Consider the following 27,764-nt stretch of genomic DNA (forward strand, 5'->3'; position numbering starts at 1 on the left):
TGTATCCCAACATCACCAGGTGAAGCTCTCACCAGTAATGCAAAGCCCAAACAGCACTGCATCACCAGATCCTACCACTGAATTTTTTAGTGAGGTTGGTTGGCCAATTATCACTGAAAATGGTCTATTGAGTTCTTTGATCATTGTTTAGGAAACTCGTTCACACTAAAAATCTTCTGCCCATTAAAAAGAAATTGAGTTCTTTGGGAGGCGTGAGCACATGCCTAGCATGCACAAAATCCTGAGTTCCATTCCCAGTGCTACGTGCCCTCCACCCCTCATGCCTCCCTTCCCCAAGCACTTATGAGGGTAGCCTGGGAATCATGGCATCCTGCCAAGTGTGGTTCTGGTAACTCACAGAAATGCTAAAGTGATCCCACTGCCAAAATTATGCTCTACTTCTTCTGAGTTATAACACTTCTTTACTTAAAAACAAATGTTTTGTCAAAAGTGTTTGGCAAGTTCTTTTTTCAGTCTATGGCATTTTGCTTCCTTTGAAAAGCAGAATTTCAATGAAGTACAATTGATTTAGATAATTTTTTTATTATGGGCCAAAGAGATATCTTGGCCCCTATGTCATATTTTACTATAGCTTCTACTTTGTGTCATATTTAATAAATGCCAATTTAACATCACTACTTTTCTGTTATCTTGTATACATTTTATAATTGTAATTTTAAAATTTATGTTCTATTTTAATTAATTTTTGTATATGACATTAGGTCCTTGAGCTTTTTTAGTGTTCATATAATTCATCAAATGTTCATTATTGCCCACCAGGCACTGCCCTAGTTGCTGCAGAAATAAGAGTGCATAGACAGAAACCTGGTCTCATGAAACCTTATCATCTCAGAAGAAACTGAGAATGGGAGATAGAAGCAAGGGTTCAGTGTTCATTGTTTGACCCTGAAAGTTAAGGCTCAGCCCCAGCCCTCAGCTCAGACCTGGGTCTTAAGACTTCCTGTTTCTTCATTTGCAAGTTAAGGATATTAATAACAGAGTTGCTGTGAGGATTAAATGAATGCCTTCAAAATGTGTGTATAGGGCTTGGCACGTATGAAATTCCAGTATTATTCATTAGGAATGAAGATCTATTAGAACTCATGATTATTTCTTCACAAGCCAATTCTGTAAAACACCGGTGAGGACAGATGTCAAATATTAAGCGCAAGTTTAATTTACCAGATAAGAATTCAGTATCATTCGTACCTGAACGTCTATCTTGTGCTCTTTAGCTATGAGCAAACTATTTAAACAGAAGCAATGCCTGCAAAGCGCCTAGTATAGTTAATTGGCACACGACAAATAAACTGCTTAATGGGCAGCAATGATTGACTACAGACATCCTGAAAAGCAGTAATCTCTCCATGTGCTGAGATTGGCTGTCACAGACTAGGGCAGCATTCTTCAACCTTTTTACACTTGCAGGGCAGCGCCGTCCTGGCATATCAGCCCACTAACAGGCATTTATAACGCAGATGGTTAGGTAGATCAGTGATTTTTCAACCTGTCTCCACCTGCGGACAAGTGGTTCGATGGTTGCGAATAGTGCATCAGTGGTTGGAGAACCTGGACTAGGATTAATCGTTTCAGATCCTGCGATAGTTATTTCCCATCTATTCTCTTTTATACTCCCCCTCTAGCTGAGTGTGTGTGTGTGTGTGTGTGTGTGTGTGTGTGTGTGTGTGTGTGTGTTGAGGGTCGGGAGGGGAGATTGACCCTATACAATGGTAAAGAAACCATAAAGTCTCAGTGACAGCTGGGGGGTGGAGGACGGGGTGCGGGAGGGGTTGGAATCCGTCGCTGTAGTCTTGACATCCGAGGTCAAACGGGTTTGCAGTGCCGCCTTTGTCACCAGTCGAGTCCTAGACAGTACGTTCAGCAGTAGGCACCAGGATAAATGAGAGTGGCAAGACCGTTGCCCAACACTACCCCCCTGCACCGACAAGCCTTCCACAAGGCTTCCTCCTCGGCTTTCGCCAGCACCCAGCCGGGTCAGCTGGGAACTCTGCGGGTTCCGAAGGTGCAAAGAGAAGCCGCGCAGGCAAGTGGACCCACTGGATGGGAAGGAAGTGCCTGCTCTGTCTCCAGGCAACGCGCCGGGGGCGGGGCGGGGCGAGCCCTGTCTCCAGGCAACGCGCGAGGGGCGGGGCCTGGCGTCACTGAGGCGCGACCGCTCGGGCCCCGCCGGCGGGTCGGAGCAGCAGGCTGGGGCGGAGCCTTCGCCTCCGGAAGCGTGATGACTTGAACCTGGGGTGAGCTTTGCGGCGCTGTCCTTTCGCCGGTGACGAGGACCCTCAGGCTGGAAGTAGAAAGATGGGCTTGTTAGGGGATGAGGACACCGGCCCTACCCGCCCTGGGCCCTTTTCAGGCCTTTCTGCTTGGGGCGCGCGGCGGTTAGTTTAGGAGCTCCCTGTCTCGGGAGCAGCCTACCTGGCGGATTCCAGTAGCCGGGGGGGCGGGTGGAAGTGGTAGGTCTGGTTTGGAGGCTGGTTCCAGGGGGCCTGGAGACTTTTTTTTTTTCACCCCCTTGAACCCCGAGCCGATTTTAAATAACGCAGCCTGGGGACGGACGCAACTGTTGGTTATAGATGGGCAGGTGCCCCTGAGGATGGGCTGCGGGAGGCCGGAGCGAGGGGGGGGGGGGGGGGAGGCATCGGGTGAGCCCGGGAGCTGTTAGAGATCCGGGGCGCGTTCGCCCCGCCCCCCAACACCAAACACTCAGAATTTGATTCCGGCACCTAGGGCGATCGCTCTGCAATAGGCTAGCTGATCCCAGGGCCTCGGCCAGCTGAAAGCCTGCTGACACCAAGCGACGTTTTCTTGCTAATAATTGGGGCTCTTTCTGTAGCGGAAGGCTTGAAATGATTCAATTGGTTATGTGTGCATTTACTGGTTTACTTGGAAATGTCCCCGCCCCTTTATGTAATTGCACCGTCCGTCTGTTCGCAGCCGGTTCTTAACCCCCACAGACATTTAGTGCATTTATGAAACTGCCGCCGCACTTAGACGGTGTGTCATTCCTAGCTCTTTCGCTGGAAGCTATTCTTCTCCGCCGACCCCTCCCCGCTCTGCCTTTTCTTTTGTAAAACGAGCTCCTTCCATTTAGAATTTCATCTAGGGTCCCGGGAGCCACGGATCAAAGAGTTTACTTTACTCACCCCTGTGCTGAGGTTGCACAGGGAGAAAGAAAAAGAGGGAGTTTTCTGAATGCAGAACTCAAAAATAGTACGATCTGTGTCATCTGATACTGCCTGGCTGCACTTTCAAAGTGTTTTCCTCCGGAACAAGATTGTATGTGGCCAAGAAGCATTTGGTCCCAGTGGACTAAACTTGCATATCCCTTTCCCAATACGATAGGAGAGGTCCACCCGGAGAGAATTCTTCCAGGCCTAATTTGTGTGTTTTTTTCATAAAAATAAAATGTATTTAGTAAAGACATTGGTGCTATCAGAATCAACATACCCACCCCTAGGAGCGATAGCACAGCGGGTAGGGCGGTTGCCTTGCATGGGGCAGACCTGGTCGGCTTGATTCCTCCGCCCCTATTGGGGAGACCGGCAAGCTACCGAGAGTATCTCCCCGGGAGGCACAGCTTGGCAAGCTACCCGTGAGGTATTCGATATGCTAAACACAGTAACAAGTCCCACAATGGAGACGTTACTGGGCCTGCTCAGCAAATCGATGAGCTACCGGAGGACAGTGACAGTGACCCACAATTAAGTGTTGTTTTGATTTGGTTTGGTTTGATGTTGGTGGCCATACCCATCTGTGCTCAGGGTTTACTCCTGGCTTTGCACTTCTAGTTCTGGTGCACAGGGGGACCATATGGGATGCCGGGATTCGAACCCAGGTAGGCTGTGTGCAAGCCAAGTACCTACCTGTTGAACCATCACTTCAGACCCTAAGACCCTAAGTATGGTTTTTGTTTGTGGCTGCTGGCGGGGGAAGAAGGAACACAGGACACCTGAAATCTGTTCTTTTATTGGGGAGGGGGGCTGTTTTATAGTGAAAATAATTGATGACTATTTCAGTTATAAATACCTTTTTTGGTAAATTACAAAGTTTCATGGAGAATAGGTTTCAGAGAGGTTGTAAATACCACCACACTTGTGAACTAGTTATCTGCTTGCACTTTCAGACTCGAATCCATTTATGAATTAAATTATGGAGTTTGTTTGGAACTTTGTTTTCTGTGGGAAGTTTTTGTTCTTTTTTAGTGAATTGCTCATGGTTTTTACAAAAATATTTGAGCTACAGTAATTCTGATAAAAAAATGATTATGATTGTGTTACCACCCACTAGAGAGTGTGGCCTTTTTGGAATCCTTGATATTCTTATGAGTTTGAAAACAACAGTTGTTCTTTATTTAGAAAATCTTTCAAATTTTTTTTGAAAGCATATTATTATCCAGCCAGAAAGGATTAAATTATATGAGAATGCTGGTTTCTTCAGAAACCTTGACCAGAAAATTATTTTTTGCTGAAATCTATACCGTGATTTATAGATTCTGTTCCTGGATAATACTACTGTTTTATGATTTAAGTAGAGGAATGTTTTTGCTACTGTCAAATTGTATTTCCCAATTTATATATGTACTTAATGATAGATTCTAACATTTTTATATTTTCCTGTATTTGGGGTTATTTAGAGGGGGCATACCTGGCAATGTATAATAAGTACATATTCCAGTTTGGTACATAGGGATCCTTGAAGGGTCATGTGGTGCCAGGGATCAAACCTGGGGCTCCTACTTTCAAAGTATGAACCCTGGCTTTTACTGTATTCTTTAAGGTTCTGGTAGCTATTGTATTCTTACCCATTTGTATCCAGGAGTCTTTTAATTTCTCTTTGATTTCCTCTTTTACTCTATGTGTATATTTGAGGTTTTTTTTCTGGTTTTCTATTTGTGGTTTATTTTAATCTTTATAGCGTTGTGGTCTGAGCGGAAACTTGATAATGATTTCTATTTTCTTGATTTTGTGTAGACTTGTTTGTGACCCAAAATGTGATATATTTTAAAGAATGACCCATTTTTCACTGGAGAATATACCGGGCTTTTTGAGAATGGAGAGCCCCATAATATTCTATGAAGCCCACCTCTTTTATTTCTTACTTTAATGCTTCTTATTTACTTATTGATTCTCTGTTCTATCTAATGGTAGGAGTATATTATTAAAATCTCCTGCTACTATTATTTTACTGTCATATACCTTCAGGCCTGTTAGTAGTTGGTTTGATATTTTGGTACTCTCTTGTTAGGTGCGCAGTATGCCAAATACCAGTAACAATGATGGGTCTCATTCTCCTAAAGAGCCTTGAATATAGCACTTTCTTAAAAATCTCAGGGCTAGGATGAAGGAGACGTTACTGGGGCCTGCTCGAGGCAATCGGCGAATAACAGGATGGTCATGATTCGTGATTCGTTGTTAGGTGCATATATATATTAGTGAGTGTTGTCTTCTTGATGTATAGTTCTTCTGATCATTATATAATGTCTGTCTTTTTAATTACTTTTTTAGCTTGAATTCTGTTTTGTCTGGTGTAAGTATGAATCTTAACCTTTTAAAGTATATTGTCTACCTATACGATTGTTATTCAGCTTTTAACTTTTGAGCCTATGTTTATCGTGGCAGTTTAAGCAACAAAAGGGTGAATTCAATTTTCCAATCCATTTAGCTTCTCTCTGCCTTTTTATTGTAGAGTGTAGGTCATTAACACTAAACAAAATTGGGGCTGGAGCAATAGGGCAGCAGGTAGGGCATTTGCCTTGCATGCAGCCAATCTGGGTTCAATTCCTAGCATCCCATAATGGTCCCCCTAGCACCGCCAGGATTAATTCCTGAGTGCATGAGCCAGGACTAACCCCTGTGCATTGTCTGGTGTGACCCGGAAAAAAAAAAGCAAAAAAAAACACTAAACAAAATTATTGAAAAGGAAGAATTTGATGCCATGTTTTTGTATGGATTCTAGGTATTTGTTTAGTCTTTGTTTCTATGGTCTTTTATTCGCCTTTTAGATGCATTCATGTTTGTGTGTACTGCAGGGTTGGTTTAGTGCCCAAGAACTTCTTTATAAGTTCTTTGTCAGTAAAGTTTTATTCACTTCTTTGTATCTGATTGATAACCTGACCAAATAAAGTAATCTTGATTTTCTGATCATGCAGTACATTGACCATTTTATTCAGTGCTTTGACTCTTATCCTACCATTCAGCCCATTGAGTGCATTCTGTACAGTCTTTCAGGACATGGGCTGTATCCTACCATTTCCTTCTTGCCTGTATGTAGGTTTCTTTACAGAGATCTGCTGTGAGTAGATACTCCTTTAGAAGTAATTTTTCACTTTGCTTTTGCTATTCTGTCTTTGGCTGTTGCCATCTTAATATGATGTATTTTAGTGTTCTCTGAGTTTATTCTGTTTGAAATGCGACATTTCTCATGGTGTATGGGTTATTCCTCAGATTGGAGAAGTTTGGAGCTAGAATTTCTCCCACCAAAACTTGAATTTCTCCCATCAAAATTATCTACCCCATTCTTTCCTTCCATTCTTTTTGAAACCCCAGTAATGCAAACATTATTTCTTTTGTGACTTTCCCTATAGATTTTTTTTAATTTATTTTATTTTTTTTATTTTTTTTTTCCTCCCGTTGATCGTCGATTTGCTCGAGCGGGCCCAGTAACGTCTCCATTGGAGACTTTGTTGTTACTGTGTCTGGCATATCAAATACTCTTGGTAGCTTGCCGGGCTCTCCGAGAGGGGCGGAGGAATAGAACTCGGGTCGGCCATGTTGGCCGCTTGTAAGGCGAATGCCCTACCACTGTGCTATAATCTGAAGGTCGTGAGTTCCCTATAGATGTCCTACATTTTTTTCATTGTTTTTGGTTCTTTTTGGATTTTTTTTGTATCTTGTCTTCAAGCATGCTGATTCAGTCCTTTCCTTTCATCAATCTGTTTCTTATTCCCTCCATTGTGTTCTTTTGTTCTACTATCCTCTTCAGTTTAGTGACTTCTGATTGAAGTTTTTCCAATGCTGTTTAGTGACTTCAGTTTAGTGACTTCTGATTGAAGTTTTTCCAACAATTTTCTTGTTGGAATTCTCTATTTCTTCAATTCACTGAACAAAATAGTTATAAAATGCAACCTAACTATTGTTACTTTGAATTCCTGTTAGGAAGAGTCGAAATTTCTTATATGCTGGATAAATCTGGAGTAGAGAGAGTGTTAGACCACAATCAGCCATGCTTGGGGGTTACTTCTGTCTCTGTGCCTGGGAAGGGGGGGTTCACTTCTGATGGTGCTTGGGGGAACCATCTGGTTCTGAGAATTGAACTGGGTTGACAGCATGTAAAAGCAAGTCTCTTAAACCTTGCACTGTCTCTGACTAACTATTTAATATTTTAAAGCAAAAAATCCTTCCTTTGTAGAACTGTTTCTACCAAATCATTCAAATTTCAGTTTCATGTTTATTTCCAGAAAGAAAATAGTTATAAAATACATTTTTGTAGGAAGTTAGTCCATTATTAAATTTTATTACACTATAATATTTTGCATTTTATTTTAAGCAGCATGGTTTATAAGACTGTTATTGGTATGGTTTCATACATAAATATTCCAGCACCACAGCACCACACCCTTCACTAGGGCGTCCATGCCCCTCCAGCATTGTCCCAGAGTTGTTTTCCTCTCTGTTTCCATTATCCCCTTTGGTAAGCTTTCTTTCTTTTTTTTTTTTTAATTTTAATTTTATTTTTATAAAGTAGTTTGCAATGTTTGATTACATTTGATATTCAAACACCAAGTCCACCACCATTACACCTTCCCACCATCCTATTTTCAATGTTTCCATCCTGAGCTTCAATCCCTGCCCCAAAGCAGCACTGTAGCACTGTCCTCCCGTTGTTCATCAATTTGCTCGAGCGGGCACCAGTAACGTTTCCATTGTGACACTTGTTGTTACTGTTTTTGGCATATTGAATACTCCACGGGGAGCTTGTCAGACTCTGCCGGGCAGGCGGGATACTCTCGGTAGCTTGCTGGGCTCTCCCAGAGGGACGGAGAAATCGAACCCGGGTTGGCCTCGCAGAACCGAAATAATTTATTTTGTATTGTTTGTTATGAATAAACCACCAAAAATGCTCTGAGAAACTTTCCTTAGAGGAGAGTGTGGGAAGATTGTTATATTTTACCCAGGGGCAGTTAGCCCTTCTGTAGGAGATTACTAATATGTTGTTAAGGTTTGAGTCTGTATAAAATATATTTCCCTCTAATATTGGTTACCTTCTACTTTAAACTGTATCATATGTGGTGCGATACTCTTGGAGTATGAGCGGTGTGAGGTATGAGATGTCGCATGGCCACAAGTGCCATTTAGTTGTGGGTGAGGCTCGGCCCCGTCATGTGGATAGTGACCGTGAGCAGTGAGCATGGCAGCAGTTGAGTTTTGAGGTTTTCGGCTGCCGGGGCTTGGTCCCTTGGGGCAGGGAGGGACCTCGCCCGCCCCCTTCCTGGGTGCCCCAAATGAAACAAGCCTGGCATGGGGTCTGGCGGCATGGCTATGGTGGTGTCATTTTATGCTCTCTTCTGAGAGAAAAGGACAATGAGTGTGGTAAGCTTCTACCACAGTTTCTGTTCTTCTCAGTTTCTGTTTGCTTTATATCCTACAATATCCCACAATATTTTCAGTTGAAGGTAGCATTGGTCTACCACACTGTCTAGGTTTCAGGTGTACAATTTCTTACCTCAATAAGTGTACACATCACGTGACATCCATCACCAACTGGCATGTTCTTTCATTGATGTGGAATCTGCTTAATATATTGTCACCATTCTGTTTTCTGTAACTAAATAAAATAAAAAAACTTACTTCCTCTTCAGATGTTTGAACAAACCTATTGCATTGTTACCAAACTATGATAACCTAGAATAATTTTTTTTCTAGATCTGTAACATTTTGTGTGCTTTTAAGAGTTTGCTCAATGATTAGTTTCCTTTAAGAGTGTGATTGTTTAGAACTGATGACAGAATTTCAGTATGGCATAACTATTATAGCGTTAGACTAGGATATGATCCTGGAAATCTGCTACTCATGGGATTAGGATATTTTTAGCATCTTGTCCCAATATACTGCTGAGTTATTGGACTAAAACCCTCTGACCTTTTATAGTTTAACTCCTTTTAAGTCCTTCTAACTTTATGTGTTTTTAACGCCAGCAACTTTTCAAAACATTAAGAATTTAATTTTTACTTATTTATTCAATGTCAAAAAATACCTATTTCAGTCTATTAATTTTTTTTTACCTGAATCCCAGTAAGTTACAAAGTTGTTCATGATTTGGTTTCAGTCATATAATGTTCCAATACCGGACCCACCACCCGTGTTCCCCATTTCCATGGCAGGCACTTTCTCTCTCTCTCTCTCTCTCTCTCTCTCTCTCTCTCTCTCTCTCTCTCTCTCTCTCTCCCTCTCTCTCTCTTCTCTCTCTCTCCCCTCCTCCTCCTCCTCCTCTTTCTCCTCCTCCTTTCTTTCCTCTCCTCTCTCTCCTTCCTCCTCCCTCCTCTCTCTCGCCCTTCCTCTCTCTCTCTCTCTCTCTCTCTCTCTCTCGCTCTCTCTGCTTGTGGTTAATAGCTTGATCAACCATACCTATGTAATGAAGCTCCCATAAATAAATCAAAAGTTGGGGTTCAGAGACCTTTCAGATTGGTGAACATGTAAAGATTTAGGCAAGCAATATGAGCAAAAAGCATATGAACTATGCCCCTCCTATAACCTTCACATGCTTGCACCTGGCTATTCCTGAGGAATAGCCCTTTTCTAGTCAACCAGTAATAAAGTAAATAAAATTTTTCTCATAGTTCTGTGTGCCATTGTGACAAACTACTGTAAGAGGAGGCCTGGTCATTAGATTCTCCAGACTAGCCAGAAGGTCAGAAGCACCAGTGATATAACCTGCCCTTGTGACTGGTATCTGAAGATGGGGTGGGGCAGTCTTATGGGAATGAACACTTAACCCGTGGGATCTGATATTATGACCAGGTAGAAGTAGACAGCATTAAGTTGAATTGGACACACACCCTGTTGGTGTCTGAAAATTGTTTAGTAGTGTGAAACCTATTGTTCCCCTTTCTCCACAGCATGTTCAAGTTGAGATCCTTTTCGGTTGTATCCCCAGAACACGGCACAGTGCCAGGCATGTGGTACTTACTAAACATAATTTTTCAAGTGGTACTACAACACAGTGACTTTATAATAATGGTGTACAAGTTTTGACTCCTGCTGTTTTCACACATTTGCATTAGAACAAGAGAGTCAACATGTTTCTGTGCAGTAGAGGTTGAGGTGAAGATACTTTCTCGCTCTGGTTTTTTGTTTGTTTAGTTGGTTTTAGTTTAGGAGCCACATCCAGTGATGCTCAGGGTTTATTCCTGGCTCTGCACTCAGGAATTACTCCTGGCAGGGCTCGGGGACCAAATGGAATGCTGGGGTACAAACCCAGGTCAGATGCATGCGTGGCAAAAAAAAAAAAAAAATCCAAGGGCTCTGGCCCTTGAAGATATTGCTTTCATAGGAAGGCGTTTTATTCTAATACATTACCTAATTTTTAAGTTATTAACTTTTGCAATTTAGTTTGGGGATTTTTTTTTGTTTAATTTTGGAAACTCTCCTTACTTAGACTTAAAAGATAAATATGTGGCACCTAGATTTTACTAGCTTGAGATCCAGAAATCACTGGTGTATTATACTCTAAATTCAACGCTTTTTTCTTTGGATACAGTTGTTGTGAATCTACTTCACCATGTTCAAAATATATGATTTTATCTTATGTATATGTTTTTAGTGACCTGCTCTTCCTCAATAACTTCCTTTTTTTTTATACTTTATTTATTTATTGAATCACTGTGGGAAAAGTTACAAAGCTTTCAGGTTTAGGTCTCAGTCATGCAAATATCAAACACCTTTCCCTTTACCAATACTTATTTTTTACCATGAAGAACCCCAATAAAACCCCACCCCCCACCCCTCCCAATGCCTGCGAGGCAGATGAATTCTAGTTGACACTCTATCTGCTTTGGTTAGATTCATTGTTTCAATAAAAGATGCACCACTATTATTTAGAGTTTACCCCCTCCCCCCAAATCAGACATGCTGAGAAAGCATTGTGAAGTGATTCGCTTTCTACAGCTGGGTTCAAGAATTAAATGTTGGTTTTGGATTTCCGCTATTTTGCTAATTAACCCTGGAAGTATTTCTACTGAGAGTCAGATAATTAAGAGATTGGTTTCTGTGCTCTGGAGTCATGGCTGTGCTGGAGAGCCACTCGTGGGGGGCAAGTAGCGGCCTCGGTAGGGCGTGAAGGACGGACTGGAACGCCCCCCTTCCCATGAGGTTTTAGTCGCCCCCACACCCCCGGCTCACACCTGCTCTCCACAAGGCACCCATGTGGTCGCCATCTTCTTTCCAGAGAGGAGAGGGCGAATGGGGCAACACCCTTTCTCCTCCAGGCAGACATGTTGGCCTGGATTAACGCATAGTCCATTCACTTTTCTGCTCCAAGCTGCTGGGTTCTGCATTAAGTCCTTGTGCTTCTGGGGCCGTGGCCTTGCTGGAGAGCCGCTCGTGGGGGGCAACTGATGACCTCGGTAGGGCGTGAAGGACGGACCGGAACGCCCCCCTTCCCATGAGGTTTTTGTGGCCCCCACACCCCTGGCTCACACCTGCTCTCCACAAGGCTCCCATGCGGCCGCCATCTTTCTTTACAGAGGGGAGAGGGCGAATGGGGCAACACCCTTTCCCCTCCGGGCAGACATGATGGCCTGGATTAACGCATAGTCCGTTCACTTTTCTGCTCCAAGCTGCTGGGTTCTGCATTAAGTTCTTGTGCTTCTGGGGCTGTGGCCATGCTCCAAACTTAACTCTGATTTTCAGGGAGAAACGTTGGGTAATTTACTTCCCATTGATCACTTTGTATATATAGAGATGTTTGGAGGAAAAGTCCTAGTTCCCACATACTCGAGCTATGCTTGTGGAGGTTTCTGGTCACGGGGGTTCCATCTGGGGGAGGCGGGATGTGGCACCTACCCCATCTGGGACTTCCCGGTGATCTCGGCTCTTTTTAGAACCTGGACTCTTCTCCGGGAGCTGTGGAGTCAGCCCTCCATGTGGTCCTTCTTCTCTCTGTACAGCAGTGTGCTGCAAAGATGGCGCTGGGGGGGGGGGGGGGGGGCGGGCCATGGGCGTGACTTCCGGGATTAGAGGTTATATGGGGGCCGGGATAGTCCCGGCGGTTTGAAGGAAAAGTCCTAGTTCCCGCATACTCGAGCTATGCTTGTGGAGGCTTCTGGTCACCGGGGTTCCATCTGGGGGAGGCAGGATGCGGCACCTACCCCATCTGGGACTTCCCAGTGATCTCGGCTCTTTTTGGAACCTGGATTCTTCTCCGGGAGCTGTGGAGCCAGCCCTCCATGTGGTCCTTCTTCTCTCTGTACGGCAGTGTGCCGCAAAGATGGCCAATAACTTCCTTTTGTTTAAACTGTTATGTAATTATTGCCAAGTAGGCTCACACTTATTTAAAATGGTAATTGTTAACTTTATATTTTTGTACAATTGTACTTTTTTTAAAAAGAATAAAATAAACTCGTGGTACATTATATTTTAATTCCAAAAGGAAAATTTTTACATTTATGGTTACACATTTATGCAGTGGTAGTACCCTACCCACTGTACTCTCTCTCCAGCCCCTAAGATGGAATTATTTATGAGGGATTTCAGATACTTTATCATTGTAATGTGCTTTTTTTTCCAAATTAATTTAAAATAACTGACTATAAGCTCTATGATTTTGTTGTTCCAAACCTCCCTCCCCTTCCGCCCCCACCTCTCTCCCTCTTTTGGTTTTTGGTTCTGGGGTCACATCTGGCAGTTATCAGGACTTTTCCTGGCTTTGCACTTCGGGATCACTCCTGATAGGCTCAGGGGACCATATGGGGTGCCAGGGATTAAACCTGGGTTGACCACATGCAATGCAAATACTTTATCCACTATACTATCTCCAGCCTCTCTTTCCTAAACCTTTCTGTATCTTTATCTATACAAATGTTTACATGGGATTTAAATGACTGAATCTATGAATACATGTAAAGTACTCAGAGGACTGTTGCACAATGAAATTGACCAACAAATACCAGTTGCTTTCACTAGTAATAGTTATAATAATAATAATAGCAATAGCAGTAATAGTAGTAGTAGCTCTGCACTGAACTGTCCTCCAGTTGTTCATCGATTTGCACAAGTGGGCACCAGTAACGTCTCACAACAAATTGTGAGGATTGTTGTTACTGTTTTTTTTGGCATATTGAATATGTCACGGGGAGCTTGCCAGACTTTGCCATACAGGTGAGATACTCTTGATAGCTTTAACTTTATTCTCAATGTTTGATATTCAGCAAGTCATTATTTTTAAAAAATACTATTTGAAATTTAAAATCCAAATATTTTCTCACCACCATATAAAGAATTATCTTTCAGAAATTCAGAATGAGGAATATGACTGGCCTTAAAAAAACCAACAAAATCATATGGCCTTGCCCTGAAGCATGACAGGACAAACATGTATGCTTCTTGCTGGAGGCCTGTGGCCCTTATGCCTATATTGTATGACCTGAGAATGATGTTATAAATATCCAGTTGGATTTTGGCAGAAACAAGATTCCCCACCCCTGCCTTAGAATTACTGGTTTTTAAATAAATGCCTGTAAATAAAATTTTTAGTCAATACAGTAACATCGATCTATTTGAAAAGTAGGTTCTGAGTGGTCTAAAATATTGCCTTTGAGACAGTTACATTATTTCTAAGTTGAAAGCACAGAAGTTAATTCAAAAGAAAATGCAAGAATTTAAAAAAAAAACATGGGATATAGCTAAATAGCAAAAGAACTTTTAAGCAGAAAATGTGGGATGATTAAATTATCTGAATATTTTTTAGTTGTTTAGTTTTTATAAATCAAAAATATGTTCAACTTCCATATATTTAAAATTTAAATATAACTTGCACATTTATAAAGTAACTAAGCAACAAGGTTTTATTTTAAAGCTTATATAATCATTCCATAATCCAATATATATATAATAATGGTTGAGAATATGAGCACTAGAATCTAAAAAACATGAATTCAAAGTTTACTTCAACCACTTACCACCTGTTTAATCTCAGATAAGTAAATTTGATATTTCCTTATCTGTAAAATAGAAACAAATATGCTTCTTAGGTTGTTGTAGGATATAAATATGATAATATATGGAAAGAATTTAATTGGAATCTGACTCATGTTAAATAGGAAATATTTTTAGGAAAATTGCATAAGGTGAACAAGTTTCCTATTAAATACCTTGAATGTCTGTGTGTGTTTAATGGTTTTTGACTTGGTATGATAATAGAAATTAGTGGCTTATCTCTGAATAATAACACATGAATTCTGTTTCCTCATTTAGCTATGTGATCTATAAAAATAAACATATAAATCTTTAAAAATATAAACTTTAAAATTCTAGTTTAGCCTCATGTAAGTCTTCTGAACTCTCACTTAAAGGTATTCCTGCTTTTTCTTTATTTTCTTGATGAGATTGGCATACTATTGTTTTTATATTATATATAAAAATAACTTTTTACATATATTTGACAGAAACTATATGAAGCACCACTTTCTGAATTTGAAAAGACACCATTTCATCATGGGACAGCAAATTTCGGATCAGACACAGTTGGTTCTTAACAAATTACCCGAAAAAGTAGCAAAACATGTTATATTGGTTCGAGAGAGTGGCTCCTTGACTTATGAAGAATTTCTTGGGAGAGTAGCTGAACTTAATGATGTGTAAGGCTTATTCTTTTCATTTTATTTTTCACTGATATATGCCCTGTATATATCATGACTATGTGTGAGGAAGCCCAAAATATCAATTGATAAGTCTTTTCAACAGCATTTAACAAATATTGAGCGTCTACTGTAATATTCTAATTGGCTACTTATAGTTATATTGATAGGGCCCAGGTTGATAGTGCATGTGTACCTTGGTGTGATCCTTGGTGCCATACGGCTCCCTTAGCTTCACCACTATAGTCCTGGTGGCCCTGTGAGCAGCACTGCATCCTCAGGCCCTTACACTGAGCCTCTGGCCCAGAAAACTCCCCAGCTCCTGAGCACTGCTTGGAGCCCCCTTGCCACCCAAAGAATATACAAACATGTATTATCTATATGTTACAGGTATAGAAGACACAGTAGGAACTTAAAATGAATTTGAATCACAGACATACAGATTGACTCTTCTTGGAAAGCAGTTAAGAAAGCAGTTAGGTAGTGCTTAATAGAAGAGCTGCCTGACACTCCAGAGACAGGTTTCTAGGAGTCAGAGGGTACCCAGTTTCTGCGCCTCAACCAGTTTAGTGCATTAGTAAGTGAAAATGCTATTCACTGAAATGTTATTTTGCCAGAGAAATACATAAATAGTAATAGCAATAACTCATCATCATTGAGAAATATGATTTTTTGTTATGAATTCATTCTTTAACAATTTTCTATAAAACCACTCCCAGTGGTGCTCAGGGGACTAGGGACCACTCCAAACAATGCTAGCTCTAGCAGCACAGGCCTCATAGCTCAGGCCTGGGTTTTGGTGCTTGAACATAGTAGTCACCAGGGCTACACTTGGTGTTGCTGGTAGACATCAGGGCTATACCTGGTGGCTGATGGTTCTGGGGGTGAGGAATGCATGTAGTGTTGGCACATTCAGGACCTCACACATGCTGAGCATATGCTCTGCCACTTGAACCATACCTCTAGTCCTATCATTGCCTTTTAAATCAAATCTTAAAGGTTCTTTCTTAGTCTGTATATTTCAGCTAGCACCACTGAGCACATGCTTTATGCAAGGTCCTCTGCTGAAGGTTGAACGGTCTAACAGGGCTAAAATGATTATTCAAATATTAATGTATCTTCAACTAGTCCTGGGCATGAAGCTCTTTCCATTGTCCTGTTAACTCTCCTTTAGCCCATTAAGTATCATAATCACTGAGCAGTCACTTAATAACTAAATTTACAGTTGCTATTAACAGTTTAGTGTAGGATACATGAACTTGCTCCTTAAGCTTTAACTCTGTCAGATGATGAAAGACATACTTATCATCTGGAGCACATTAGATGAGGAGACCAAAATACTATATTTTCTAAACATGGAATGGTATCTACTGTTATTAGCCATTATATAAGAATAAAATTGAGCCTTAAAAGTTATTTTAGAAAGCTGTATTTTTTTTCAGAACATAGGATTTCCTTTTAAAAGGAAAAAATTCTGGATATATATAGATATATATGTACAAATATGTATATATTTTTATATATGGATTCTATACATATAGATGTATATAAGATGGAAATGTCTGAGTCTCTGGAGAGTTCCTGGAAAAGGAGATGCTGATGGAATTTACATTTTACTATGTATATGTGTTTATTGTGTAATTTTTTATATTAAAATGTATCTAATGCTTTAAAGCTATTATTTTACTTTATTTTTAAGATCATACAATTGGTAATATTTGAAGCATTACTTCTAGGACTATATGTTTAAGGAGTAAAATTGGATTAGTAAATTAATCTTACCATAAATCTGGAATACATTTATGTTTATTATAATTCATAAGACAACTTATCAATCTTTAGAATCATGAAATTTATATAATAAACTTAATCTAGTGTATAAAATTTTGCCTTAAAATACCAGCTAGAATTCATCCTATGAAAGCATCTACAAGTTTTGTTTACTGTTTGATACAGAGGTTATGCTTAAGACTGTGCACCTTTTATTTTCCACAGGAGGTTTCAGACTGGATTGGGTTTTTAAAACTAATTTTCCTGAGCTAGTGGGTGTTATGCAAGTGCAATGCCATCTGAAAACTATAAAATCAATCCTATGTAGAAGTATGGCTTGATAACTAGAAAACCAAACTGAGAATTGGCATAGTAGAATTATTTTCCACACTAAGACTTTGTTACCTAAAGCTAGTTGCTTAATTTTTGATCCCTCAATTTATTTAACTGTACGTCACTTGGTTAAGTTAATCCTCTTTAAAAATTATATTTCTTTATTACAATCCTTTGACTCTCTTAAATTTTCCTTCTGCTTTGAAGTGTTTCTCACACTTTCATAGCACTGTTATGTTACATAACTTCATAAAATCTACAAATGTGTTTTGTCTTTTCAGAACTGCTAAGGTAGCTTCTGGCCAAGAGAAACACCTTCTCTTTGAGGTACAACCTGGCTCTGATTCCTCTGCCTTTTGGAAAGTGGCTGTACGGGTGGTTTGCACCAAGGTGAGAGTGATAGAGATTTCCAACCCTGAGTTTAAACTTCGTGATTAGAGCTGCAGTTAAAGATCAGAAGGTGGCTTAAATGACTGGACTGCATTCTTTGTATGCAGGAGCCCCTGCTTATTTGCAGGTGCTTTGCTGCTGAGCCATCTTAAAATTCATGTCTTAAGTATGAGGAAATTGCCTCAACACTAAATAGGATAACGCCTAATTGACACTATGGGGTTATTTTAAGTAATTAAATGAGTTGAATTTGGGTACTGGTAGGGTAGTACAGTAGATAGGGCACTCACCTTCCATGTGTTTGACCCAGGTTAGATCTCCGGAATTTTATATGTCCTCCAGCCCCTGCCAGGAGTGGTCCCCTGAGCTCAGAGCCAGGAGTAAGTCCTGAATACCAGGTGTCGCCCCCAAACAAAACAAAACAAAACGTGTTGAATTTGTGTTAGTACTTTGAACCCCCACAAAAGAGAAAACATCATGCCACTAGTCATTTGTTCAGGAACTTTTTAAATTAAATAATTTGTAAACCTTAAAGACTCCTGTTTTCTCAATTGTTTGACTGTTTGTTCCCTCCTTTTTTTTTTCTTTTTGGGGGGTATTTTTAGATTAATAAAAGCACTGGCATCGTGGAAGCATCACGCATCATGAATTTGTACCAGTTTATTCAACTTCATAAGGATATAACAAGTCAAGCTGCAGGAGTTTTGGCACAGAGTTCTACTTCTGAAAACGTTGATGAAAACTCATCATCTGTAACATCTTGTCAGGCTAGTCTTTGGATGGGAAGGTAGACACTGCACAGTTACTATATGTCCCTCATTTTCCAATATGCAAGTTACTTGAATCTTATTAATAGTTTTGATATTGTTGTTTGTGACATTTTAGATCCCACTATTTTGTCTCGGTTGATAACGTACCCTGAATTTGATTTTGGATTATTATGTGCTTCAAGACATTTTTAAGATTATCTAACTAAAGAAAACTTAAAGGTTTGCAATGTGTTTTTTTTTCTGTTAATCTGTTTTCCATGAATCCACTTGTGACATATTTGCATTTAATAACAAATGTTGTGGTTAATGCTCCTCTTATAATAGATATTTAGGGACTTAGACAAATCCTTCAGTAAATAAGATCCAAGAATCTGACAAAACCATTCTAGTTTTCCTGAAGTTTTTTGACTTATTGGAACATTAAACTTTCAAATATTGGATCCAGGAATTGTTAGTCCATTGAGGAATGAGCAGGTTACACATTTCACATATATTAACTGAGTTACCAAAAGGAAATTAAGTCAACCAGAGTTTTTTCTGATGGAGCTTGTGGACTCAGCCCTAATATATTGCCATTCTATGGAAATTTTCTCTTCCTTCTCTATAATGCTTTTGTCATGTGGAAATTCCCACCTGTTACCATTTGAAAATCATAATTTAAATTTGTAATTGCCTTGATGAAAAAAGTCTTATCTGGATTCAGACATGCTGACATCATTTCTCACTGTCATACTGGGTAAAAAGCAGCAATCTGTACTGACAGTATCTTTTACCTTAAAGTTAATAATATGCTTGTACCTGAAGAGATAGTATAGGGATTAAGGTACTTGCCTTGCATGCAGATGACTCCAGTTTAATCCCTGGCACCACAGATGGGCCCCCAAGCTTCTTTAGAAGTTACCACCCCCCGCAGCATAGAGACAGGAGTAAGCCTGGAGCACTGCCAGTGACAAAACCTAGTGTGTGTGTGTGTGTGTGTGTGTGTGTGTGTGTGTGTGTGTGCGCGCGCGCGCGTATGTATGCTTGACCAGAATTTCTCTTTCATTGCTTCATTTGCTTCATTTATATACTGTGTAATTTCTATTTATTATTTCTTATTTTATAGGATAGTTTGCTTTCCTCATCTTGGGCTATTTAGGGTTACCGAAATACCAAATAAGTCTGAGAATATTACAGATAGTGTTTAGGCTTAACTTTTATGTATTTTGTAAAGTTAATCTTTCAAATATAATTACCTGATTTTCTACCTATTTTCCTCTTCGTTCATTTTTGTATAGTATTTTGAAAGCTAAGAATAGGATTTACCAATATATTTAAGCTCTGTCATAGCAAAAGAAAAGAAAATAATGATTTTCTCTTGTAGCGGTCATCATAAGAAAGGAGGTATGGATGTTACCACTTTTTATTGTGGCTTTGAAACTGGGATACTCATTGCTTGATCATTGGATTAAGGTTCCTTCTTGCCTTTTTGTGTCTTTTGCCTTTTTATTACACTAACTCACTGAACACTGGACTGTCAAATCTGAAGGTGATCTTATGGAGTCTTTGCCTCTGTTAGGCTTAGATCTAAAGCATATTTCTCTCAGTGATTTATATTAATTGAGTACTTACAGAATATTAGGTATTTTGAGGATGATGCTTCACATGTATAGCTCATTAACCTCACAGTAACATCATGGAATGCACTTATTTACACACTTGGTGAAAAAAAAAATTGAGGTTTAGATAGGTAAGTGCTATAGCTAGAAATTGGTCTAGATTGAGACACACCACATCCTTCTAACCTCTACAATTATTGCTCTGGTGCATGAAGATTCCCGTACAACAGTACTTCCTAAACTGATAATCAGTGTTACTGTACTTTGAGACTTTGAGGAGCCTGAGATTCTGTCAGGCACCTGGAATTGACACTGCTACTGAACCACAGATAATTCTTTGAAAAATAAGACCTACTGATCACTTGCAGACAAGTGGTAATTAGAATTGTACTTAAACACAATGTAGTTTATACAATATTCACTGCCCCAGAAGAGCAAACCTTCTCCTAGGCTCTAAGCACTATGAAATTTTCCCTTTTGTCCTTCAGTAGCCAAAAATCTAGCTTTTTTGAACCAACCCAACAAGTCTAGTATCAAATTACCTATGTTCACATCTTGGTTCTACTCCCAACTGTGTCTTTGGAAATGGAATTTCAGTTTCCTTATCTTAAAAGAGAGTAAAAAAATAATCTATTTCTTAGAATTGTTATGAGTCAGTATTTGTAAAGTGATTAGACTTGTGCCTGTCACAGAATAACGATGTCTATAAGACTTAACTCTCATTATTACACTATTACTTCATATTCCTTATTCTTTGCATTCTACTTATTTCTTTAATTAGCTCAAATTTCATCAAATAATTCTGTTCTCTAATATTTGAAAACAGTAAACTGAATTCTCATTTGAGCCTCTCTTCCCAAGAATAAGTTTCCATATTTCATTTGCCCTTTATGTGGATCTCTTCTCCATGGTAGTTTTCCTCTTTCATTGCCTCTGGAGAAGAGGACATAGATAGAATTGAATAATAGCCTGTTCTGTTTTACAAGTCATCTAATAAAAAGAGCAAGACTTTCTCCCTTCTGGTCACTGGTCCCTGCTCAAGTGATTGTTGCACCAGTTTTATTGGCTGTTTGTGTCTCCTAGTTTTTGTTTGTTTTTCTTTCCAGAAGGGTTTTCATGAACCTCTACTCCTCACTTTTAAGCTCTAACCCTCAGAATTCTGTTACACTCTAGATTCAGCTGTATTTTCTGACTGACTACCAAGTTCCCAGTTGTAGATGTAAATATAATTTCCTCAAATGGCGGGATCTCAATCCATGTGGGCCTGGCGTAAATGTGCAGAGCCTAAAAGGCACTTAAAATAGTTGAACTGAATTGTGTGTGTGTGTGTGTGTGTGTGTGTGTTTAATTATTCTTATTCACATTCATCTAGGTATTTCATTTTTCATTTCAGTTCAGTGGTGCTCTTTTGTCCAAACATAAAATTTTATTTTACCACATTCCTATGCCTTGCCTTGCAATACCCCTTAGGCCGTATTATCTCCCAGATGAATTGTTGAAATAAGACTCTTATTAGTTTTTTCCACCTCTAAACCAATCTCTTTTATCCTTGTGAACCAGGACCAGTCCATGGACCAGTGGTTGAAAAACACATCTCTAAACTGTTCTTGTTTTTATTTCCAATTAATCTCTTTTAAAGGAGATTTCAGAAGTAGTTTACTTCTGTCTGATTAAACTCTGATTTCTAACTACCTATCATAAATTGCAAAGTTACTTTTCTGGAATTCAAGGATTTTTTTCTCTGCTATATTTAATCAGCTCCATTTCTTCGTTTTTTTCTCCCCAATCCTTATTACGTAGTTTTTTCCCTTACCTCCATGATTTTCTTTATCCACTTAGAGTGTATTGTCATAATTCTTTTTTCTACATCATTGTTCCAACTTAAAATATATTAATTTCTTCCACTTGTACTACTAATCAATGTATGTAATGTACATTTGACATTTACTGAGATTCTGTTTTATGTTCAAATCTACAAAAATTTTGAGGTTATACTAGTGTCATATGCAGTACTGTAGCATAATCTAGTGGCAAAACTTACAAATATTATTTTTATTTTTGTAACTACAAAAGTAATATATGCTTGGTGAGGAGAACCTTAAAAATACAAAGAAAATCAAATTAAGATCAGTCCAAAAAACATTTATTAAAAACCTAAAATAAACTCCCTCTGTATAAAAATCTTACAGTTTATGGATAAAGCAAACAATAAACAGTTACAATGAAGTATTTAACTCCTAAATTTGATGGAAATTAATGGAAATGCTGGTTTTGATAGTGGAGATATTTGAGCTGAGTTGCTGAAGTCTGAGTTGACTAAACTCATGAGTGTTCTAGGAAAGAAAAATACCACAGTCAAGGTACACGATTCAGGGGCACATGGAATCGTGATGGGTTAAAGATCTGTTGTCTTTCCCAGATGAAAAGCAGACTAACCTATTTTTTTGTTTATATCCACTATAAGCATGGGAGTGCCCTGCTGGCACGGACCAGTTTTAGAGAGCTTTATATCTTGCATGGTAACGGTACAAAGTAGACAGCACAGTGACAGCAGAAGATATTCCTCCAGCTCCGTGTTCACATTGCAGGGTGAAGCAGCTGACGGAGGAAGAGGAGTGCTGTATTTGTATGGATGGCCGAGCTGACCTCATCCTGCCTTGCGCTCACAACTTTTGTCAGAAGTGTATTGATAAATGGTAAGATTTCTACAGCCTTCGTGCTTTAGGCAAATAGTGCATATTAGCATACTCCAAAATTAAAATTATAGTTAAGTGTAAGAATTTTGTTCTTTCTTTAGTACTTTAAATTTTGTGGCAGGCTTTCAATTGGGTATATTTTCTAAAGTTTATAAAACTTAGGGCTTTATCTTTAGTTATGACAACAGTATGAGGAAATTTCCTGATTTGAGTCTAGAATTAATACTTCCTTTTTTCTTTCTTCTTTTTCCTCATTTCTTCATTAACCCTCTCTCTCTCTCTCTCTCTCTATATATATATATATATAATTATATATGACAAAAAATAATGTGAATATTGGATGCAGAGGGAACTTAAGAGATCAGATAGTCAAGATGATTACTGTGTAAAATAAGAATAATTTAGGAGTATTTATAATGAACATATATTTAAAAAATTAATTGATATGTTTTGATGTATAAACCCATTAAAAATCAAATAATCTAGATAATGGACATGCCCATTACCCACAAAATTTACTTTTTGGGGCTGGAGAAATAATACAGTGAGTAAGGTACTTGCCTTGCATGCAGCTGACCGAGATTCAATCCCTGACATCCTATATGCCAGGAGTAATTCATGAGTGCAGAACAAAAAGTAACCCCTTACCGTGGTTGGGTGTGGCCCCCAAAATACTGCTTTATAAAATCACATTGTAAACTTTTCTTTCCATCCTTTCTTTGATGGGAAGGAAAGCCACTAATACGCTTTTTTTGTCACTAGCAACTAATTTGAATTCTAGAATTTTTGTAAGTGAAATCATGTAGTATGTACTCTTTTTTATGTTTTTGGCCTCCCTTTATTCACAGTATATGATATTTTGAGACATCACCATGTTATAGTATGGATCATGTTGCATGTAGTATTTTCTTTTTTGTTGCTTTTTGATATTTATTATATATACAAGTAGTTATTTATCCATGTACCTATAAATGGACATTTATTTTGCCTCTAGCTTTTGGCTGTTACAAATAAAGCTACTATCAAACACAGGTTAGTCTTTTTTTTTTTTTTTAATGCTGTATCAGAGCTTACTCTGGCTCTGCACTTAGGGATCACTTCTGGCAGGCTTGAGAGACCCTATGTAGTACCCGGGTTTTAACCCAAGTCAGTTACATGCAAGGCAAACGTCCTATTCACTGTGTACTATCTCTCTGGCCCTCATGGATTAGTCTTTTTAATGAACATATATTTTAATTTTTGAGGGGGTAAATGCATAGGACTGGAATTATTAAATCATATGCGATAGGTCTATGGTTACTCTACAAAAACAACTATTTTTCAAAGTACTGTTTTACATTTCCGTCATCAGTATATGAGAATTTCATTGCTCCATCATTTTGGCAGTACATAGTATGCTATTTTAGTCATTCTGATGTGTGTAGTAATTCTCATTGTTTTTCATTTGCATTATTATGTAGGACTTGAGCAGTATTTAATTTAGAATGATTTATGCCCCCCTAAAAAGAGAAGACCCTTCAAATTACCCTACGTCAGTGAATTATGAGGTTCACATAATTATGAGGCTGATGGAAGCAGACAATATCCCAGACTCTGTGGAGCTTTAGGAATTACTCCCTTAGATTTATTCTGTCAAGTCACCGACCTCTTGGAGTTTCCTCACACACACACACTGATCATTAATCCTTGCTTTGCTTTGCTCTCCAGAACTTCCCCTCAGTGCTCTTCTCCTCTCCGGTGCTCTGGCTCCCTTTGTTTCCAGGATTCTCAGCTCTCTCTCCAGCTGGGGGTTTCTGGCCAGTCCCTGTTCGGGTTCCCTTTTCCCTGTGGCCTGGAAAAGAGGCAGTTAGCTGGGGCAGCATTGGGATTTACCTTCCCTGCTTCCCATAGCTCAGGATTATTGTTTGCCACCTGATGTTCATTGCTGAAGCCATTACTTCATGCATTTTGTCCTTTGTTTTAGTTATTTAAGTGGGAAAATAAATCTGGTTCTTGTTGCTTGGAAGCAGAAATGAACTGTTTTGAAATTTTGTAACTTGTGCACTGAAGAGCACTTTCTTAATTACCTTGTAAAATATCTCCAGGGAACCAGAAATCAACCTGAATAATATATGCCAGCTCTAACTTTCACATTTAGCTTTTGGAACATAATTCTAAATTTTTTGCACAAAGCCAAAGAGCAGTTGATACAATTAAATTACTTTGGCTTCAGATTTCCATGAGAGATGAAGAGAAAAACATTTTCCGAGCATGACATGTTTCTGGTTCAGATGTGCTATTTTTGAATTTTCCAAAATTATATTTGATGAGAAAAAATTCTTTCTGGAAAACATAATGATAAATGATCAGACATTAGATCTTTTCCTCCCAGAAAAGTCATTGTGTATATAAAGTTCATTTTTTACAATTTTGAAACCTTGAATGCTTCCATTCCATTAAAGCACTAGACCAGGAAAAACCTAAATGTCCTCCTATGGGAGACTACTTAAATGAACTATGGTTTATCCATGTAATATATAATTAAAAAGAAGTATTATGCACAGCTCTAATATGTGCATAATGGTCTATGCGATACATATGTCAAATTTAAGAGCAGTGATATATAGATTCATAAACTTGATCATTTTTAGTCCATATCTGTCTTTCCCAAAATAGACGACATCCTTTCCCAACCTCGGGAAATGCTGGAAGATCCATAGGGCCATAATAATCTCAGTTACATTTGGAGGGGTGATTTTTTTTTTTTCTCAAATAGCGGGGAGTAAATCAAGTAAGTTTGGAGCCTGGTAACTGTGGTTGCTCTGGAGGAAAGAATTAACAATTGTAACGAGAAGGAGAGTTTTATTTTTCACTGTGTGCTTTTATGCTCTTTGCTTACTTTAAGACATGTCCATTTATTACTTTTTTCTTTTTTTTTTTTTCTTTTTTGGGTCACACCCGGTGATGCTCAGGGGTTACTCCTGGCTCATGCACTCAGGAATTGCTCCTGGCGGTGCTCGGGGGACCATACAGGATGCTGGGAATCGAACCCGTGTTGGCCATGTTGGCTGCGTGCAAGGCAAACACCTTACTCGCTGTGCTATCGCTCCAGCCCCATCCATTTATTACTTTTTAAACAAACCTGTTTCTAAAAAGTCAAAAGAATACAACTGTTCTCTATTTGATTCTCTTCTAGGAGTGATCGGCACAGGAATTGCCCTATTTGTCGTCTACAGATGAGTGGAGCAAATGAATCCTGGGTGGTGTCAGATGCACCCACGGAAGATGATATGGCTAACTATATTCTGAACATGGCAGATGAGGCAGGCCAGCCCCATCGGCCATGACCTTCCGGTAAAGACACTTTGGTCATAGAAAATACGGGGCTTTGTAGAGACACAGACACAGAAGTTATTTTTTGCAATTCTGGCTAGTTGTCCTATTTCTTTTGATAAACTTTCCATGTCTTCCATTTGTGATAAACTAAAATTTACTACTGTTGTAGTCACTATTTTCCTATTAGTTATCTATTCTAATAGAACTAACTGCTCTTAAATTCTTTGCTGAAGTAAAAGTTACATTTCCAGAAGCTTCTGAAACACCTTTTCAGGCCAGGAGCATTTTAGATCTTTTAGATAGGTTCCAAATAAACCATGAATGTGAAAAAGTTGTAGCCATCTAAGAAAAAAATGGAATGACAGATAATGTAGAATATATTAAAGTGCATGTACTACTAGTCTATCTGCTGGAATCTAAGGAGTATCTATGCCCCCTTGTGGTTAATTATTGCTCCTTTAATGATTTTTACTTGAAATGGTACAGTTATTTCATAATTTTGGTAGTGTTTTGAAACTATATTTTTTACTTAAGTCTCCACCCTCCCTCCCCAGTGCTGCATAATTTGAGAGGATTATAATACTGGGCATGACTTTGGTGTCATGGATTTCTGCTGGGGAATTGTCTTGGCTATTCTGGAAGAGCTTCCTCACAGCTAGGAAGCTGTTCTACACAGCTGCTATCATTCCCCCCACTAACTCCCTAACCCCCCTCATCCCACCCCCATCTCTCATACATACAGTGTTCAGAGAAGCTCTGGGCGACTCACAGCAATACTGGTTCAGTGATGCTCAGACCCAGCAGGTGCTGGAGGCCAACAGGGTACTCAGGGTGCTGAGAAAGAAATTGAACTTGGGGCCTCTGCCTGCCAGACATATGCTTCGGCCTTTTGAGATGTCTCCAGGCCCTCTAAAATCACTTTTTAGTATTGCTTATTTGGTGTTTCAGATGGAACATTTTCTTCCCCACAGATCCTAAATTGTGTATTTCCAAGTTTTGATAAATCATTCAATATTGGTTTATGGGTAGTTACTTTTATTTTCTTAGTTTGAAGGAATCTTTATGAAGTCTCAAGTCTTCAAATTTATTAGACCAAGAGAAAATAAAGGTCCAGAGATCACTCAGAGGGCTAGAGTTGCCTGTTTTGCATGCTGGAGGCCTGAGTTTGATCCCCAGAACTGCATGGTTCCCTAGGCACAGCTAGCATTGCCTCTGGAGTGGCCTATGAGCATCACTGAGTGTTGTCCAAATTCTACCCTGCCCCCACCCACCATCTCAAAAAAGATAGAAAAACAAAACAAGGGTATATAGCCTTTTAATTATGTGTATGTAAAACATCTCTGAAAACTTGGAGATAATTTTTCTTACTATTTCACTGTACTTCAGTTTCTTTGTAAATGGTGCTTTTAAAATGGAAATTATTGTCTTATGTTAAACATTAATCTTTCAGGGTTGGACATAAAGACATAAATCAAGTGGTAGATAACATGCCTAGTTGTGATTTGCATCCCCAGCACTGCATGGCGCCACAGCACACTATGCCAGCAACACAATTGTGTCACCTATAAAATAATTAACACTTCAAAATATTGTAAAACTAGGGGGCCAGAACTATAGTACAATGGGTAGGGCATTTGCCTTGCATGCAACCAACTTGGGTTCTACCTCCATTGCCCCGTATGGTGCCCCATGCCCTCCAAGAGTGATCCCTGAGTGCAGAGCCAGAGGTAAACCCTGAGCACAGCCAGGTATACCCCTCCCCCACCCCCCAAAAACAATATATTGTAAAACTAGAGTCTGAAATGCCTTTTAAAAGGTATGTTAACATTCCACCTAGCTTTTCTGAGTAATTATTAATATTGCTGCTTGGTGATAAACAGGCATCCAAGTAAAATTGTTCTTTCATAGAACAAATACCCCACCAAAAGCAGCCTGATTTTATGTGCCCGCCCCCCGCTGCCACCACACACACACACACACACACACACACATACACACACAAATAAATAATTGGCTGACATTT

The 27,764-nt window shown here is 39.2% G+C and overlaps 1 protein-coding gene across 1 annotated transcript; it reads left to right on the forward strand.

The window, feature by feature from the left end:
- The first annotated feature begins 2,235 nt into the window (after positions 1–2,235).
- Positions 2,236–27,586, forward strand: RNF141 (ring finger protein 141). The gene is made up of 6 exons (XM_056116159.1): positions 2,236–2,255; positions 14,678–14,869; positions 17,254–17,362; positions 17,968–18,149; positions 22,319–22,426; positions 25,602–27,586. Exons 2-6 carry the CDS (start codon positions 14,685–14,687, stop codon positions 25,750–25,752), a joined length of 735 nt encoding a protein of 244 aa, XP_055972134.1. The 5' UTR covers positions 2,236–2,255; positions 14,678–14,684; the 3' UTR covers positions 25,753–27,586.
- The last annotated feature ends 178 nt before the right edge of the window (positions 27,587–27,764 follow it).

Source organism: Sorex fumeus, unplaced genomic scaffold, assembly GCF_029834395.1.
Source record: "Sorex fumeus unplaced genomic scaffold, SorFum_2.1 ptg000030l, whole genome shotgun sequence".
Classification (NCBI taxonomy): Eukaryota; Metazoa; Chordata; class Mammalia; order Eulipotyphla; family Soricidae; genus Sorex; species Sorex fumeus.